The sequence below is a fragment of the Astatotilapia calliptera genome, chromosome 13 (genome assembly GCF_964374335.1).
Source record: "Astatotilapia calliptera chromosome 13, fAstCal68.1, whole genome shotgun sequence".
NCBI classification, from domain to species: Eukaryota; Metazoa; Chordata; class Actinopteri; order Cichliformes; family Cichlidae; genus Astatotilapia; species Astatotilapia calliptera.
The window spans coordinates 291,031-311,387 of record NC_137434.1 but is presented as its reverse complement, the minus strand read 5'-3'; the positions used below and the strand labels follow the sequence as shown (position 1 = coordinate 311,387).

The 20,357-nt window shown below is 39.0% G+C and overlaps 1 protein-coding gene and 1 pseudogene across 2 annotated transcripts; one reads left to right on the top strand and one right to left on the bottom strand.

The window, feature by feature from the left end:
- Nucleotides 1–1,887: 1,887 nt before the first annotated feature.
- On the bottom strand, nucleotides 1,888–14,463 carry LOC145419584 (uncharacterized). Its single transcript, XM_080287680.1, has 5 exons — nucleotides 10,570–14,463; nucleotides 10,383–10,452; nucleotides 9,800–9,974; nucleotides 8,288–8,453; nucleotides 1,888–8,135 (listed from the first exon to the last, which is right to left on the bottom strand). The coding sequence occupies exons 1-4, from the start codon at nucleotides 10,615–10,617 to the stop codon at nucleotides 8,288–8,290; spliced, it is 459 nt and encodes a 152-aa protein (XP_080143806.1). The 5' UTR covers nucleotides 10,618–14,463; the 3' UTR covers nucleotides 1,888–8,135.
- Nucleotides 14,464–14,561: 98 nt separating this feature from the next.
- Nucleotides 14,562–20,156, top strand: LOC113031336 (uncharacterized; annotated as a pseudogene). Its single transcript, XR_013900877.1, has 7 exons — nucleotides 14,562–16,207; nucleotides 17,086–17,289; nucleotides 17,558–18,600; nucleotides 18,717–18,786; nucleotides 19,195–19,367; nucleotides 19,497–19,662; nucleotides 19,813–20,156. The product of XR_013900877.1 is annotated as an uncharacterized LOC113031336 (transcript).
- Nucleotides 20,157–20,357: the final 201 nt, after the last annotated feature.

Below are 20,357 nucleotides of genomic sequence, written 5' to 3'. Positions count from 1 at the left end.
TTAGTGCCCTCACTGACACACAAAACAAATCAACTGTTGCGGAGTATAGCATGGTGGAAAAGAATGGAGAGAATCCCCCACTAAACTTTTGGGTTGGCATTACTTTAGTTTTTTTGTATTAATTGCATGCTTTGGTGTTTTTGTGTGTGTTTGGTGTGAGGTGGGAGTGGAGATTCTACTCTAGTCCAGCTGCCAGTTATTTGGAGTCGAGTACAGGGAGCAGCTGATTGGGAAGGATTGAAGCCCTTCTCTATAAAGGGGAGAGGAAACGGGAAGGGGGGTTGTTGTTTTTTTAGTAGGACACTGGTGCAGCAGGGAAGCCTCTGAGACTCCAGGATGAAGTGTGCACATTTTAAGGGAATGGATTTTTAACCTGGCCTGGTTTTGCTTTTAAAATAATCCAAGGATGTTGGGGGGAGGACTCATTTTAATTAGGATTTGTGTGGCTCTGCTGGGATTAAAAACACTGGATTGGAGACTCTCTGTGCCCATGGAAAGGAAACTGGCCAAGTTTTTTTTCCTCTTTATTTATAGAGTTTTTACATGTAAGTTGACATATCAGGCCCAACAAAGCAAGTACCAACCAATACAAAGACATATCTCAATACAGATTAGCCCATTAAAATTTGGATGATAACAATAAAACAAATAAAATAAAAATAAAGAAAAAAAAAAGGAAAAAGGGAAAAAAACAAACGATGTCAAATATTAATGCCAGACTCGACCGTGAGAACTTAACATTTCCTCTGAGTCTGAATTTTATTTTCTCCATTTTTAAAAAGAACATAACATCTTCCAGCCAACATGATCGGGCTGGAGGGTGAGGAGCTTTCCAAGACAGCAAAATTCTACGGTGTGCCAGCAGTGAAGTGAAAGCGATAACATCCAGCTGCTTACAACTAAGGTTTAGGCTGGCATCTTCAGAAACACCAAAAATGGCAACTAATGGGCATGGTTTGAGCGTAACGCTCAAACCATGAGAAAGCACTTCAAAAAAAATAGTCCAGGAGTGAGCCGGTGTGTACCTGGACGCCCACCCCCAGACACAAAGAACCACCACCAACGCACCGATGTCTGAGGGAGTCCGCCACTGGCAGGGGAAAAACCAAAATAACCACCGGGTTGAGTCAAACGATGATTTCAATGATCACACGCGTGGGAGATGGACACCGTACGCAGACAGCATTAGATCTCAAAATGGTGGAGCATTGATCAAACTCTTATAGCCTCTAGTGGCCCCCACCTAATCATAAAAGCCTAAACATTCACATGCTTTCTCTCACACGGCGCCTAAGCTACGACCTTGGCTCCCTGTTTATCTGCTCCTGCTGAGATGGGGCAGAAAACTCCAGTATATTCTGTTCTCTTCTAATCAGACAAATAAGGCGATGACTTTCTGCGAACAGTATTTCTTATAACTCAGCAGTATAATGCATCATAAAACAATATCATTCATTCACAATAAATCAGCAGTCTAATGTAATGCAAATCAGTTTAACAGATGCAATAGTTACACTGTTAGACATTTTATTGTATTTTTACATTAACTTACTGGCAACACTATTGCCAGTAAGTTACTGTAATTACTGATCTACAGTATCTTTACTGTTGTGATGTTTTACAGTTCAACCACTTTACTGTAAACATATATTACAGTATAACAGTTTTACTGTAAACGTGGTTTACAGTTAGAAAGACTTACCGTGATTACGTTTTATAGTATCACTGTACTGCAAATGTGGTTTATGGTATAACACTGTAATTGTGTACAGTATAATTTGTTTAGACTGTAATTGTGTTTTACAGCATATAAAATAATATTAACATTCATATTCAATATAAGAACATTTACAAAAAACAATATAATTCAATAAAGTAGTCTCAGAATAGTGAATTAAACCAACATTTATTGTTGATATTTTTTTTAACAAGAAAAACATTTTTCAACTGAATAAAAACAATGTCAATAACCAAAATAAATAGAAGCGTACATGAAAACTACACAGTCCTTCACCTTTCTGTGTCTGATTTTTTTAAGGAAAACAGTTTTTCATTCCACTAAAAACAGGACAAACCCACCAGCATGAACATTAAATAAACTATTACGGACTTCCGGTTGAGCTTTGATGGAGTAGGACGCGAGTCTGGGAGCTCCCGCCGATTTCGATTAAATTGTTATTTATTCGCGCGTTTTGGCTGTATTTTCAGTCCTGTTTTGGTTTGTGGATTGTCTTGTTGAGAAGTTTTACTCGGGCCGGCGTAAAATGGCAGCAAAAAATGTTAAAACCCGCAGTACTATTCAGACACAACTGAGGCCTAGTTTGCAAACCGCGACCACACCCTCGAGTGAGCCGTCGTCTCCTGCAAAGCCCCCCACATGTCAAGCTAATCCTGATATTGAGGCTCTCAAGGTCGAGTTGCTGGCTTCGCTGAGGAAAGATATCGCCGACATCTTTAAAAAGGAACTTCAGGATACTCTGGGTGATGCTTTGTCTACCATTAAGTTCGACCTGCAGGCGGTGAAGACGCAGCTGGCGATCGATAAAGCTGCAAATGACGCTACCATGTCTGAGCTAAAAGGTACGGTGAAGGAGATGGAGCACGCACTTACTGTCTGCTCTGATGATATAGCTGAGATGAAAAACACTATCAAGGGTCTCACAGCTCATGTAGCCAAGCTGGAAAGTAAGTGTGAAGATTTGGAGTCCAGATCGCGGCGCAACAATGTTAGGATAGTGGGAGTACCGGAGGGCCCTGACACGTGCACCACTGCCGCCGTAGCTTCCTTGCTAAAAGAAGCATTTGATCTGGGGAAGGAGCCGCTTTTGGATCGTTCGCACAGGACCCTCCAACCCGCACCTAAGCCTGGCGACCGTCCACGAGCCATTGTATGCAGGTTTCATTACCACACTGACTGTGTCGACATTTTACGACGTGCTAGAGAACGCCGACAGATTAAAGTTGGAGATCGGACCATCTCAGTCTTCCCCGACTACACCGCCAGGGTGGCACGGGCTCGTGCTGCATTCAACACGGTCAGGCAGCAACTCCGTGGCATTGACGGTGTTCGGTATGGCCTGCTTCATCCAGCGCGACTCCGCATCACATATAAGGGTGTCGAGAAGGACTTTGTTTCGGCAGAGGAGGCCAGTGATTATGTCAAAACTTTGATTTCTGGGTGAGCCTCGTTAGCTCCTCAGTTTGATGCTGTAATGCTGCTAAGGGTTCACGGTCTCCTTAGGTTTAACGCCACCTGTGCATTGTTTTCTTAGGCCATTTTGCTGGTTATTGTACTGTTGGTGTGCTGGTTCCTTTTATTTTCATTGTTATTTATTGAAACTGGATCATATAATATACTCTTGAACTTCGGACCAGTCCGGCACAATCTTCTCCAAGCTTGCTGCATTGATTTGCATAGGACTGAGTTGTTTTTCGTTTCTGTTAAATTTTTATTTATTTATTTTTTTGTTTGGTTGTTTTTGTTTTAATTGTTTATCTATTTATGTATGTTGTTTTTGTTTTTTGTTTTTTTAAATTTTATGCACTTTCGGTGATTTGTTGGAAAGTTCTCCTTCTGAGGAAGTCATATTTTGTACTGTGAGATCTTTTTTTGGTTGGTTGGTTTCCTTTTTATTTTTTCCCTTTTTAAAAAAACATGTTTACTGTTACGCGCACACTGTTATGCTGTAGAGAAGTTGGTGAGAGGTTATTTTTCCCTCTCTCGCTTTTATTTTTATTTAGACAACAATTAGTCCAGTCACTTCGGTGAATCATTTTTGCTACTTTGGGGGTACACTGCTGTCTCCTTTGTTCTGTTCTGTGGAGACTTGGGGGTGTATTTGTGTTCAGGGTTGGGTTGGGGGGGGGCTGTCCCATTTCGGCTCTTCATGGCCACTGGCATTTTGGTTTGGTCTTTTTCCTCTTCCTTTTTGTAAATGGTTAATGGAAATATAGACCCCAGCATTGCTGGGTCAGGTATGCCTCTTAGATTCATTAGTTGGAATATCAGAGGTATGGGTAACCCTGTTAAGAGATCTAAGGTTTTTACTCACTTGAAACGTCTAAATTCTGACATAGCATTTTTACAGGAGACTCATCTTCGCATTAAGGATCATTATAGGTTATATTGCCCTTGGGTAGGTCAGGTCTTTCACTCAAATTTTAATTCGAAGGCTAGAGGAGTGGCCATTCTCATTAATAAGAAAGTTCAATTCACTTTGACCAATGTTGTCGCTGATAGGAACGGTAGATACATCATTGTTGCTGGTACCCTAATGCAGAAAAAGGTTTTGTTGGTAAATGTATATGCCCCGAATTTTGATGATGCTGAATTCGCTAATAGATTGCTGAGTAACATCCCCTTTCTGAATACACATTTGCTTATCCTTGGTGGTGATCTGAATTGTGTTTTTGATCCAATTTTGGATCGATCTAGTCCTCGTAATTTGACTCAATCATCTATGTCTAAAACATTCTCAGATTTTATGAAACAGAATGATCTTGTTGATCCATGGAGATTTCGCAACCCTTCAATCAAAAAATTTTCATTCTTCTCTCAGGTCCACCAGTCTTATTCCAGGATTGATTATTTTTTCATCGACAGAACTCTTAATTCATGTGTTAATTCTTCCGACTATTCTGGTATTGTAATATCTGATCATTCTCCTCTGCTATTGGATGTTCATCTTTCTACCCATAAACGTAGCCCTCCACTTTGGAGATTTAACTCTCTCCTTCTGGCGGATAAAGAATTTTGTGAATTTATTTCAGGCTCTATTGAGGAGTTCTTGTCCTTCAATCAGGATGATTCTGTCTCATATTCTCTGCTATGGGAGACTCTTAAATGCTACCTGAGAGGTCAAGTTATTTCTTACTCTGTCCGTGCTAATAAAAAGATTAATGCCAGGCTTAAAGAACTTATAGCTGCAATTAGTAACCTTGATCAAAGTTATACACTGAACCCTTCTCCAGAATTACTGAAGCAGCGCCTTGATTTGCAAGCAGAATTTGATCTTATGTCAACCAAAGAGGCTGAGCACTTATTACTACGCAGTCGTGGCTCATATTACGAATATGGTGACAAGGCTAGTCGCTTGTTGGCACATCAGTTACGACGTCAGGCCTCCTCGCGTGTGATCCCCATTATTAAACACTCTGATGACAATATTACTACAGATCCCTTGGAAATTAATTCTACCTTTAAAACATTTTACTCTTTGTTGTACAGGTCCGAATTTCCCACGGATAAAGCTAAAATGAATGCATTTCTTCATAATCTTTCAAACCCTGTTATTGGTGCTAATGATGCGGGGCAATTGGACTCCCCATTATCTGTTGAAGAAGTATTAAAAGCTATTACAGCTATGCAGTCTAATAAAGCCCCAGGCCCGGATGGGTTTCCAATTGAATTCTATAAAACATTTATTGGTAAATTGGCACCATTGCTTTTGTCTGTGTTTAACGAATCCTTGGAAACCGGTTCATTACCACCTACTTTCACACAAGCAACCATAGCGCTCCTTCTCAAAAATGACAAGGACCCAACCTCCTGTGGTTCCTACAGGCCATTATCTCTGCTTAATGCCGATGCAAAGGTATTGGCTAAAGTAATTTCATCTCGCCTTGAGGATGTGCTTCCTCGAATTATATCTGAAGAGCAGAATGGCTTTATAAAGGGACGGCAATTGTTTTTTAATACCCGTACACTCTTTAATGTTATTTACTCAAAGCGTCTATCTGAACTTCCTGAACTTGTGATTTCTTTAGATGCTGAAAAGGCTTTCGATAGGGTGGAGTGGGAGTACTTGTTTGCAGTTTTAGAGAAATTTGGTTTTGGTGATAAATTTATTTCCTGGATTCGGCTTCTTTATTCGTCCCCTAAAGCCAGTGTTCATACTAATGATGTTTACTCTGATTATTTTGCGCTGGGTCGTGGTTGTCGTCAAGGTTGCCCTTTGTCTCCCTTACTCTTTGCCATTGCCATCGAGCCTCTGTCTATTACATTGCGATCTTCTTCTGTATTTAGGGGAATCATCCGTAATGGAATTACACATAAAGTATCATTGTATGCGGATGACTTGTTATTATATATGACTGACCCCGCATGCTCCATCCCTGCTGTTTTAAGTATTCTGGAGAACTTCAGTTCGTTTTCAGGTTATAAATTGAATTTGGGGAAAAGTGAGTGTTTTCCTGTTAATACGGCAGCACGTCAACTTCAACAGTCCGATCTACCCTTTCGTCTCAGTCCGTCTGGGTTTAAGTACTTAGGGATTAACGTGACTCGCTCTCTAGCTGGCCTTAAATCAGCAAATTTGTCTCCTCTTATATCTAGGGTCACATCTGATATTCAAAGATGGGGTAATCTCCCCCTTTCTTTAATCGGTAAGATTAACGTTGTTAAAATGAACATCTTACCAAAATTTTTATTTTTATTTCAGTCAATTCCCTTATTTTTGCCGAAACATTTTTTTGTTTCACTGGACAAGATTATTGGTTCTTTCATTTGGGGAGGGAAGCCACCTAGGGTCTCTAAAACTTTGCTGCAGCGATGCAGATTTAGTGGAGGACTTGCATTACCTAATTTTTTAGTCTATTACTGGGCCGCTCACATCCATAAACTTTGCTACTGGCTAAAATCTTCTGGTTCCTCGTGGTGTAAATTGGAGCTATCATCATGTAAGGGCTCTTCTTTACCGGCTTTGCTCTATTCCTCTTTACCCGTGAGACCCTCTCTGTACACTGATAATCAGGTGGTTCTTAACACACTCAAAATCTGGTTTCAGTTTAGACGTCACTTTAATTTTGTAATGCCGTCTTCCTCGGGTCCTCTAAGCGAAAACCATTTGTTTCCCCCTTCACTTTTGGACTCGACATTTTCAGTGTGGTGTGACAAGGGTATAAAACAGTTCAAACATTTATATGTGGATGGTGTTTTCGATAGTTTTCCCAACTTGTCTTCTCGTTACAATCTCCCTGTTACCCATTTGTTTCACTATTTTCAAATTCGAAATTTTGTTGCTAAGTGTTTCCCAATTTCCCCTCTTTACCTCCAGAACAGCAGTGGGAAACTACGTTATCATTTGTTCCTCATCGCAGAGGAACCATTTCGAAACTCTATGATGCTATTCTGTCTTTTAGTAACCACTCTAATGTTAAGCTTAAGCGTACATGGGAAGAAGAACTGGGATTTCGAATACATGAGGAGTCTTGGGAACGGGCTATAACGAGGATACGATCTTCCACCTCCTGTGCTCGTCTTGGACTTATTCAATTTAAGGTCATACACAGGGTGCATTTCTCTAAGTCTAGACTTTCTGAATTGTATCCAGAAGTGGAAAATAAATGTGATAAATGCCATGGTTCTCCTTGTCACCTTAGCCACATGTTTTTTCTGTGCCCTGAGCTACAAGGTTTCTGGACAAGGTATTTTGCTATTATGTCAACTGTTCTTGGGGTAACTCTTCATCCTTGTCCTCTGATTGCTGTGTTTGGGATTCCTGCTCGCTCACTTACACTTGATTCCACACAAAGGGATATTATAGCCTTCACATCCCTATTAGCGAGACGTCTAATATTGTTGCATTGGAAGTCTGCTAAGTATCCTACTATTTCCCGGTGGCTTAAAGATGTCATGTTTTTTTTAAAACTTGAAAAAATTTAATATACGTTGAGAGGTTGCACAGCCAAATTTTTTCACAAGTGGCAACCCTTTATCTCTTATTTTGCTAGTCTAGAGGTATTGCCTGTTTAAATCTACTTTTGTTACTGTTATATTCCTCTAATATGTTTGATGGTTGTGTTGATCTGTGTGGGACTGGGACTGGGGGGGGGGGGGGGGCGTTGTGTTTTGTTTTTTTGTTTTTTTTGTTGTTTTTTTCATATATATATATATATATGTTAATTTACTTAGGAAAATTAAGAAAGGTTGATTGTATTTCGGTAACTGCAAGTACTGTTTTCTTTTTTCAATAAAAATATTTTCAAAAAAAAAAAAAATAAACTATTACAATTGTAAAACAAAAATCATTTACAAAATGTAATAATTATCAGTGGGTCCCAGGAAATAGAATGTGACATGGGATTTAGATTTCCGTTACCAGGATGGTCGGGTTCAGCGTAGTCTTTATCACCACCTGTCAAAGACACATCATCAATATTCATGTTTGCTCAGGTTATTCACTTGTTCACATCTGTCTGAGATCATTCATACTGTTGTATGGATGTGTGTACAGTATGTATATAATTATCAGCTATGTAAAAGATATTATCATCTCTGTATTCTTACCTAGTTGGAAGTCCTCCATTCAAACTCAGAGAGCCGCTGGAGGAAGGTGGTGATCCAAGGGCTGATGCTTGTAACCTTCCTCTTTACGACACGACCTGTCTTGCGGCTTGTACCAAGTTTTGCAGGGCATTTTGTTCCCATGTCTGGATTGATCCTCACAAAGAACCTTTTAACGGAAAAAAGGCTGCTTTAATTTCAAAATTAAAACATACATTACAGCAATCACCTATATGTTTCTGCAACTGTAGTCAAGCTAGAGCTGGGCGATATGAGATTTCTTCATATCACGATATGTTTTTTTCATTTCAGGCGATAACGATATCTATCACGATATAAGCCAAATAACTATATTTGTAAGATTTAAATGTGCCGTTGCTCACAAGTAAAATGTGAAATAATCAGCAGCTTGTTTTTATTTAAATATTTATTTCCCATAATAAGTTCAACAGGGTAGATGTACTTAAGGAACATGAGACTTTTTCAGATAAATAAAGGCAAATATTGCAAACTACACAAAAGGCAGCCGCTAAAGCGTTTAAGTTTCAAAATAGAACAAACGAAACAGACTAAATTGTCAATTCCACTTAGAAACAAAATATTAATTCTAAAAATAAATCTTAGTTTGTTTTACAGAAGAACAGACAAAACTAACTTTTGTCAATATCAAATAAACTGAGAACTAAAAGGAAATTCTCAATCTCTCCTTGTTGTATAGCTGAGCTTTTCAAACAGTTTTAACAGTTACTTTAGTCTGACAAAAGCCGAATGATGAATTAGCGCTTCCAGTCAGAGACTGAGGCTACGTCCACACGTACACGGGTATTTTTGAAAACGGAGATTTTCCGTTTTCGTTTTAAAAAATAATCCCGTCCACACATAAAGGCAGAAATGAAGGAAAACGCTGCTATGAACATGCCAAAGCAGCAGGTGGCGCTAGATTCCTAACCGTGCAGAAATGTTGGCCAATCAGAAGTCTAGAAGCCTCGGTGGGAAAAAGTAAACAAAGCTGGGGCATAGAAGCAGAACAGAGTCGTATGTGTGGACGGACAGTAACTGTGTGTATATGTAAGCATTTAAACACTGCAGAGAGTAGAATTAACAGTAACAGTATTGTAGAAATTCATTTCACCGAAACAATAACGTGGCGCACAGTGTGACGCATGCACCAGTTTATTGTATTTCCAGACTTGCTTTCGGCACAATTTACAGTGCACGCTACTCTGTTTTTTGTCAGACTTGAAATAGCCGAAATACCTTCACACTACGGAATCTCTCCGACGCTGCGGCTGTGATTGGTTCGGCTCTGCGCTACTTAATTTGGATTGGCTGACCTTTTTTTTTTTTTTAAGAGGACAAGAGCGGCGAGGTCTATCGCGATAGTTTAATTTCTCTATCGAGTAACAGTTATATCGCGATACATATCGTTATCGTTCTATCGCCCAGCTCTAAGTCAAGCTATCACATATATTTCATTCTTAAATGGTGTAAGCTTTAATGGTGTAAAGTATTTACCTCTGTATCATCTCCAGTGTGATGGACGCTGACTCCTGATACTCAAGGTTGAAAACGTAGTATGACGTAAAGAATACAGCAAGGGTGCTGGCAAAGTCATGCATCTGCTCAGGCTCATAAAATGCCTTGCCCTCCAAACTGATCATCCAGCGGCTTGCAGACATGAAATTATTCCCTAAAAACAGACAAGAGTCCAATAAGACAATGTGCTCACCCTTACAAATAAGGTTTCCACAAGAATGCTGGATAGCAGGCCTCACACTGTACAAAAATAGAATCCACACGGTTTGCTGCTATTTCTCTTATTATTTATTATGTAATGAAAATTATGATCAATTACAGGAAAAAACTGCCTAATGTTTTGGCATTTTGGCCTGTGCTGAAATGTTAGGCTGTTTTTTCCTGTTGGTCATTGTGTATAATAAATAATAAGAGAAACAGCAGCAAACTGTGTGTATTCTATTTTTATACAATATAAAACAGACAAACCCCTGTTAAGTAAGTTGTTGTGGGTACAAATACCACAATAATTACATAGATTTTTTACAAAAATATTACAAGAGGATTGAAACTATTTACTTACCAAGCGCTATTACCCTTGGTGTGATGGGTAAGGTCATCTCTCTCTCAACAGACATCTTGGTGGAAAAAGCCTTTAAAACACAAAAGGAACTGATTTGAATGATGATACCCAAAATCATTGAAATATTTTTCCTTTGTTTATGTTGACAGTATTGAGAGTTCATGTGTAAAATTTTAAATATAATTACATCAGCCAAGATGAAGATTGAGTCCTCTTTTTCTTGGAAGTACTTCATCAGAAGAAGGATGGCTGCTGTGGCGATCTGGTTGTGGTTCAGCTTTGCACTGTGCACTCAAGTAGCAGATGTTCAATCTCCTTGTTCCACTGAAGTCTCTGGCTTGCAATGCACCACACTGGGCGGGAAAAGACAGAGAGACAATTGTTAATTTAATGTTGTATTTATTTAACCCTTGAAAAATATATTTACATAAGTAAATAAAAGGGAAAAAAACACACAACCCATCTTTTCCAGAATAATTCAGCTAATGAGCTATTTCGACCAAGCTAACACCGATTTTAAGCCCCCCCTCCCCCCCACACACAAAAAATATATATGCTCTTAAAAATTAATAAACGAGTATGTTAGGTAGGAGAGTCCTTTGTATTACCTTATGACGTCCCGTTTGCAGTTTCCATACAGAGGTCCAACAATAACGAGGTGCAAAATCTTTTGTCCTCTCGAGCATATCGTAACGAAGAGTTAACAAAGTTGGCCTGTCTTTCCTCTCCTGTCAATCACTGGATCACAGGTCATGTCAGTCAGGATATGGAGTGGTGGTTGGTAGAGGTAGGTGGGTGGGCGGGGCCAGCATGCATTCAGTGTGTGTTTCACTAAGTTGGGTTGACTAGTTCCCAGAAGAGTTCTGTACATGTTGCATGTTCAGTAAATGAGCAATTCAGTTACTGCTCGACTGAGAAGCCTCCGCCAAATTATTACAATATTCTCCACTGAATGAAGTTCGCCTTTCTGCGTCTTTTTAAAATAACTTTATTCACTACTTGTCACGAGTACAAAATTACACAAAAACAGACAGCAGCAACAACCTAAGTGAAATCCAACAACAGAATAGTGGCAAGTAAAAAAATTAACAAAAGGAAGTGTGAATGTTGTTCAGGGTTAATCAGAGATAAGTGATGGAGATGCAGCAATGTGAATTCTGCTTTTTTTATTTGTAGTTAACCTTATAGTCTTTACATATGAATGGAAGTCAATTAAGAAAACACAGAATTTTGGGAGAGATTTGGAGAACCTTGCTTTATAAAATTTCCCTACAAGGAGGCCTTTCTGCATTCTTTTCCCTCTCCCCAGGAGCAGCTGTCACTTGAATTGATCTCTATGGCAACGCAGTGGCAAGCACACATTTGCAGCAGCTGTGCATGTGCATACAACTGCATGCAGCAGATTAGATGATCAGAATTATTGAACCTTACACACAGGCAAGTCCCCTAAAAAGTCAAAACCATAATACTTTCACTGGTATCATACTGACAAATGGCATAGGTTGGAGGAAAATCTGGAAATGGTTGGCAGTGAAAGAGTTAAAATGTAATGCACTATTGCAACCAACCACTGAAAGAGTAAAAATACACAAACAGTATGATGAACCATTCAAATCACATAATACAGTAGCACTACTGCTAATGTGTTAACGGTAGGTATAACTACTACCGCAATTTTAAAAAATACAGTAAGTAACCTTAATATACCCATAATGCAAAGCAAATTACAGTAATTAACTGTAGAAACGTTTTCAGGTAAGTTACTGGGCATTTTGTGGTATTTTACTGTGAAAAATACAGCAAAGGTTAACAGTGTATCACCTTCTTCTAATTCAGGAGAATAATGCAAACTAAAACTACATAATAATTCACAATCTTTAATTAGGGGTATAACATGGCATAAAATAATATTCTAATCTCACACTCCCCCTGATGAGCTCTTTAGAATAAAGGCGTGCGGCCTTCAGTGCTCGAAGTCACTCCAGTCTATAGATCAGCCAAACATCGCGCTGACTGTAGCTTTTAACCCTTATTAACTTGAACACAACTCTATAATGAGCAACAAACTGCAATATGTATAAAAATGATCATGGTTACACCTGCAATGAAAGATCATATGATTATCCTGACACCTGTAAATAGAAGATTAACCTGAGGTTATAACAATCACTGTAATACAAATGTTAATGTAATGTCAATAGCTTCAAGCAATGTTTAATGCAATGCTTGTTATATGATTCTGATGTAACGATAATGCTGATGCTGAAATAACAGTAAAACACCCCCTTTTCATTCATGGGAACTGTGTGGAGAGGGTATGCTCCATGAGGTTTCTGGGCGTGCAGATCTCTGATGACCTCTCCTGGACTGCAAATACTACAGCGGTGGTTAAAAAGGCCCAGCACCGTCTCCACTTTCTGAGAGTGCTCAGGAGGAACAACCTGGAGGAGAGGCTGCTGGTGACATTTTACAGAGCCACCATAGAGAGCATCCTAACGTACGGCATAACAACATGGTATGCAGGGTGCTCAGCTGCGGACAGGAAAGTACTGCAGAGGGTCATCAACACAGCCCAGAAGATCACTGGCTGCTCTCTGCCCAGCCTGGAGGTCACTGCAAACTCTCGGTACCTCAGCAGAGCTGGCAATATCATCAAGGACCACTCTCACCCCAGCAACCAACTGTTTGAACTATTACCGTCAGGCCGACGGTACAGGTCACATAAAACCAGGACAAACAGATTCAGGGATAGCTTCTTTCCCAGAGCTATCACCGTAGTAAATAAGCACAAAAACAATTGAACCTATTCCATACCGTCACTGTCATTATATTATGCTGCTATTCATACTGTCATTATATTAATGCTGCTATCCTGTATATATTGTACATACTATTGTTTGAGTACTTACGATTGTTTTTTTGTACTTTTTATATTTTACATTTATATTTATTATTGAAACTTGCACCAAGGGAGTGGCACTCCAATTTCGTTGTACTCTGTACAATGACAATAAAGGCTATTCTATTCTATTCTATTCTATCCCGTTCATAAACTTCACACATAAACGTTTATAAATGCCTCTTTTAAATTATATTTCCCCCTGTTTTTCCCTTACTGACCACAGCAGGGGAAGCTTTGTTTTGATTCAGCCATGAATCCAGCTCACCTGATTCATCACTGAGCCCCACCGTCACTGGCAACTGACAGAGTGGCGCTGCATACTCGTCCTTTAATGTCACTATTTCCAATCTGTTAATTAGAGTGCTTAAACATGAAGTAGACTACGTCCACAACAAGTCAATACAGTTGTAAATGTGGCCAATTATCAATCTATTACCAATCAATAATGAAAAATAGCTTTTATTTTATGCATGCTTTTAGTCAACCACTCACCCAGAGGATCTCCAATCCCAGAAATTTCCTTCTCCTTAATTAATGAGTCCGTCCTCCTTCCATGCCCTGGTAACTGGTCCATCCAGAGCCATATCATCTTGAAATATACATACAACAAGCCAAACCACACCTTGGTCACACCAACCCTTTTCCGCCCTGAAGATGTCCAACGCCATCTTAGTCTGGACCAAGGTTTTAATAGTTTTGCAATTTTCATTAGTTTTTATTTTTATTTAGTTTCGACTTTGGATTTTCAATTTTATGTCAGTTGTAATTAGTTTTTACCAATTGTTTGCTAGTTTAGTTTAGTTTCTATTTTCTTTTTGAAAATCCTTAGTTTCAGTTTAGTTTTGATTAGTTTCAGTTATATTTTTAGTTGTGTTTGCAAAAATTAAGTGTAACAAAATCCCAGTTTCATCATATCAGTCATGCTCTTCTGCTTATCCTTGGGTATTGAGACTAACTATTAACTTTTGCAGCACCAGGTGTTCGTAATTTTGGTTCAAGTGAATTGATAAACCTTTTGAAGGCAATTGACTCACACAGTTATGTAGATGTCCCCGTCCTGTTGTCTCGGGATGCATCACGCTACCTTGCATGGGGTTAGCTTCTGTTTCTGGGGATGAGGGTTGAGTGGGGGGAGCTCTTTGAGGAGGGGGAGTGTGCTCCCCCTTACCTTTTCAAGGTAAGCTACACTGTTAACCTTTGCTGTATTTTTCACAGTAAAATACCACAAAATGCCCAGTAACTTACCTGAAAACATTTCTACAGTTAATTACTGTAATTTGCTTTGCATTATGGGTATATTAAGGTTTTTTACATTTACTTACTGTATTTTTTAAAATTGCGGTAGTAGTTATACCTACCGTTAACACATTAGCAGTAGTGCTACTGTATTATGTGATTTGAATGGTTCATCATACTGTTTGTGTATTTTTACTCTTTCAGTGGTTGGTTGCAATAGTGCATTACATTTTAACTCTTTCACTGCCAACCATTTCCAGATTTTCCTCCAACCTATGCCATTTGTCAGTATGATACCAGTGAAAGTATTATGGTTTTGACTTTTTAGGGGACTTGCCTGTGTGTAAGGTTCAAGAATTCTGATCATCTAATCTGCTGCATGCAGTTGTATGCACATGCACAGCTGCTGCAAATGTGTGCTTGCCACTGCGTTGCCAAAGGCGAACTTCAGTCAGTGGAGAATATTGTAATAATTTGGTGGAGGCTTCTCAGTCGAGCAGTAACTGAATTGCTCATTTACATGTACAGAACTCTTCTGGGAACTAGTCAACCCAACTTAGTGAAACACACACTGAATGCATGCTGGCCCCGCCCACCAACCTATCTCTACCAACCACCACTCCATATCCTGACTGACATGACCTGTGATCCAGTGATTGACAGGAGAGGAAAGACAGGCCAACTTTGCTAACTCTTCGTTACGATATGCTCGAGAGGACAAAAGATTTTGCACCTCGTTATTGTTGGACCTCTGTGTGGAAACTGCAAACGGGACGTCATAAGGTAATGCAAAGGACTCTCCTACCTAACATACTCGTTTATTAATTTTTAAGAGCATATATATTTTTTGTGTGTGGGGGGGGGGAGGGGGGCTTAAATTCGGTGTTAGCTTGGTCGAAATAGCACATTAGCTGAATTATTCTGGAAAAAATAGGTTGTGTGTGTTTTTTTCTTTTCTTATTTAAATATATATTTAGATATATATTTTCCACGGGGAGGGGCGAGGAACACAGGCGCAACGACAGTCTTTGTCTTTTTCCCGCCGAGTGTGGTGCATTGTCCTCCTGCGCTTCTGTTCTATGACTTTTGAGAAGCTGGCCATGCTAACAGTGGGACATTTAGCTTCAGCTAAAGCAGCAGGTAAAAATACACATTTAATGAGAATAATGTAAGACAACTTTTTTTTTTTGGAAATTTAGAGACTGCTAAAACAATCTTATCCAGTTTTGAGCTTGCTCATGTAGGTTAGCCTGCTTTATTTAATTTTGTGTGAGCTGCAGTGCACAACATTAAAAAGTTAATATAACGTTAGGTTGGTGGCGCGAGGAACTCCAACCTAAGTTTAATATTTATTATTTTTTTAAGTGGGAAGGGGAGCATGTTTTTTTTCCTTTAATACAACGTCTTCCAGGGTCTTTTTCATATGAAAACCATGTAACGTCTGTGTTAGGTTGGTCAAAAGGGAATTAGTTGAATTATTCTGGAAAAGATGGGTTGTGTGTTTTTTTTCTTTTTTTTACTTATGTAAATATATTTTTCAAGGGTTAAATAAATGCAACATTAAATTAACAGTTGTCTCTCTGTCTTTTCCCGCCCAGTGTGGTGCATTGCTGTCCTCCTGCCCTTGCTGGCCGCGCTGACAGTGTGATGTAGCCTCAGTTCTTTGACAGACAAGACAAAACAGCAGGTAAAAAGACATATTTAGTGAGAATAAAGGTAGACAACATTTTTTTGGAAATTCAAATTCAGACACATGCAGCCATGTACAGGTGTAAATTTTGTGGTGTTTTTTGTTCAGAATTAAGACAATTTTGTTATCATACGAAGAAACATCAGCACACAGCTAATTATCGATTCACATGTGGAATAGAGCAATGTCCTTCTTCCTATCGAACATTTTCTGCATTCAGATCCCATATGCACAGGAACCACCGCTATCGCAGGGCTCAGACTAAACACACCCATTTTAAAGGAAATCTTGCTTGTGGAGTTGAGGCATGTTTCTATGTGGCAGAGAATTTTTCAGCATTATGCACTCATTTGAGATTTCATATTAAAGATGGCAAGAAAGTTGTCTGTCCTTATGATGACTGCCACAAACATTTCAGAGTGCGCTCATCTTTTGCCACACATTTATCCAGAAAACATAAGCCGGTGATAACAACTCAGGTGTCAACTCTCCCCGAAAATATAGACTGTACTCAGCCTTCTGAGGAGACTCTGACTCCAACTCCATGTGATCATCTAGAGGAGTGTGATAATCAACAAGAGACATTTTTACATAATTTGGCTCTTTTCTACCTGAAAATGCAAGCCAAGATGCTGTTGCCAGCGAGCACAATACAATGTATTCTTGATGGATTTCTGCATGTCCATAGCACTTCTATGGCAGATGTTTTTGACAAGTTGAAGGGCAAGCTTTCTGAGCTAGACATACCACAAACTGAGATAGAAATGATTATTCAAAATCTCTCTAAAGAGGATGTCTTCACAATACAACAAAGGAATACTCAGATCTGACAAAACAAGGAGAACATTCAATATCATCCTCTTAATTCATTGCAGATATGGACAGTGGCAGCCTACATCATGAAATTAACCTGGCATTACCTGACCTGCATGAAGAGACAAAGAGGGCAGTTATTGAGCACCTGACAGACATTATTGGTGTTAGAAACAGAGAAGATCTCCTGTTTGTTGAGCCTGATGATATCAAGCCTTTCTTGACACCAATTCAAAGTCGAAGACTTGTTCAAGTATTCAGAAAAGGTGAGAATGCATTAATGTCATAAATGGTTGCAGTCCTATCTTGAAAATAGTTGTAAATTAGTTATTTTGAGAGTTATTTTGAAATTGTTATAGCTTTCAAAACTAAAACTAGCTTTCATTGCCATTGGTATTATTTCTCCAACACTCTTGCTTTTGTGTCTTATATAAGAGTATTACTCAATAAATACTCCAAAAAAACCATCTGTACATAGTTAATGTGGAATTGTTCTGCTGTGTTTATGTGTGTGTGTGAATATCGACGACCAAGTGGAGTCTGGCTCTTCAAACAACCCAAAGGAACCTGAAACCACCTGCTCAACAACTGTGCAAATGCCACTACAGGGTAATTCACTCTGTTCTGCACAAGCATCAGGTCAACTCCCTTCCACACAACCAAATGTAAGCAACACCTCCTGGATCAGCAATTTTTCAGTTCCCTGGGAGAAGATGCCAACAAGACTTTCACAGGCCTTGGCAACTGGTGGAATGGCTCACCCAGAAGACAGGAGAATAATGATTAGGACTGTTGTAGAAGGAATGCGAGTACACTGCCCCAACCCTAACAGAGCTGCTTGTGGGGAGGTAGCTAGAGCTATTGTATCTAAGTATCCCGCTACCTTTGCAGATAAGACTGCAGAAGGTGAGCAATTAGGCTGTGGTTATTATTCCCTACTCAAACAGCTTAAAACAAGAGTTGAACATGTAAATAGAGACAATGTCAGCAGCAGAATCCGGCAGCCAAGGAAAAGGTCTACCAGGGAAAACAATGAGGGTGATGTTGCCATCAAAAGGGGGAGATCTGAACTTGATAGCTATGGTTGCATCAACTGGCAACCCACAACCCTACCAGAAGGAGAAACGACTGAAACTTTGGAGACAAAAAGACAGACTATGTCAACTGTCTTCAGATCAGCAGGTCCTCAAGCAATTGAAACAACAGATGTAAATACTTATATGTCTTTGACTTATATTTACCAGAGGCACATGCTTAATTCTTGGCCTGCCCCCACCTTATGTGAGGTTCAAGAGCATTGGCCATTTCTTTTTACTAAAAGAGGCCTCTGCACTCACTTCCACACACTCACAGATATTGAGGTAGAGACACGTCTCAGTGAAGCCCTTCTTACGAAAGGAAGGAGAATTTTGAACTTCTTTCAAAGCCAGAGACTTCAGTGGAACAAGGAGATTGAACATCTGCTACGTGAGTGCGACAGTGCAAAGCTGAACCACAACCAGATCGCCACAGCAGCCATCCTCCTTCTGATGAAGTACTTCCAAGAAAAAGAGGACTCAATCTTCATCTTGGCTGACGTAATTATATTTAAAATTTTACACATGCACTCTCAGTACTGTCAACATAAACAAAGGAAAATATTTCAATGATTTTGGGTATCATCATTCAAATCAGTTCATTTTGTGTTTTAAAGGTTTTTTCCACCAAGATGTCTGTTGAGAGAGAGATGACCTTACCCATCACACCAAGGGTAATAGCGCTTGGTAAGTAAATAGTTTCAATCCTGTTGTAATATTTTTGTAAAAAATCTATGTAATTATTGTGGTATTTGTACCCACAACAACTTACTTAACAGGGGTTTGTCTGTTTTATATTGTATAAAAATAGAATACACACAGTTTGCTGCTGTTTCTCTTATTATTTATTATACACAATGACCAACAGGAAAAAACAGCCTAACACTTCAGCACAGGCCAAAATGCAAAGACATAAGGCAGTTTTTTCCTGTAATTGATCATAATTTTCATTAGATAATAAATAATAAGAGAAATAGCAGCAAACCGTGTGGATTCTATTTTTGTACAGTGTGAGGCCTGCTATCCAGCATTCTTGTGGAAACCTTATTTGTAAGGGTGAGCACATTGTCTTATTGGACTCTTGTCTGTTTTTAGGGAATAATTTCATGTCTGCAAGCCGCTGGATGATCAGTTTGGAGGGCAAGGTATTTTATGAGCCTGAGCAGATGCATGACTTTGCCAGCACCCTTGCTGTCTTCTTTGCGTCATACTACGTTTTACCTTGAGTATCAGGAGTCAGCGTCCATCACACTGGAGATGATACAGAGGTAAATACTTTACACCATTTAAGAATGAAATATATGTAATAGCTTGACTACAGTTGCAGAAACATATAGGTGATTGCTGTAACGTATGTTTTAATTTTGAAATTAAAGCAGCCTTTTTTCTGTTAAAAGGTTCTTTGTGAGGATCAATCCAGACATGGGAACAAAATGCCCTGCAAAACTTGGTACAAGCCGCAAGACAGGTCGTGTCGTAAAGAGGAAAGTTACAAGCATCTGCCCTCGGATCACCACCTTCCTCCAGCGGCTCTCTGAGTTTGAATGGAGGACTTCCAACTAGGTAAGAACAGAGATGATAATATCTTTTACATAGCTGATAATTATATACATACTGTACACACATCCATTCAACAGTATGAATGATCTCAGACAGATGTGAACAAGTGAATAACCTGAGCAAACATGAATATTGATTATGTGTCTTTGACAGGTGGTGATGTAGACTACGCTGAACCCGACCATCCTGGTAACGGAAATCTAAATCCCATGTCACATTCTATTTCCTGGGACCCACTGATAATTATTACATTTTGTAAATGAGTTTTGTTTTACAATTGTAATAGTTTATTTAATGTTCATGCTGGTGGGTTTGTCCTGTTTTTAGTGGAATGAAAAACTGTTTTCCTTAAAAAAATCAGACAGAAAGGTGAAGGACTGTGTAGTTTTCATGTACGCTTCTATTTATTTTGGTTATTGGCATTGTTTTTATTCAGTTGAAAAATGTTTTTCTTGTTAAAAAAAAATATCAACAATAAATGTTGGTTTAATTCACTATTCTGAGACTACTTTATTGAATTATATTGTTTTTTGTAAATGTTCTTATATTGAATATGAATGTTAATATTATTTTATATGCTGTAAAACACAATTACAGTCTAAACAAATTATACTGTACACAATTACAGTGTTATACCATAAACCACATTTGCAGTACAGTGATACTATAAAACTTAATCACGGTAAGTCTTTCTAACT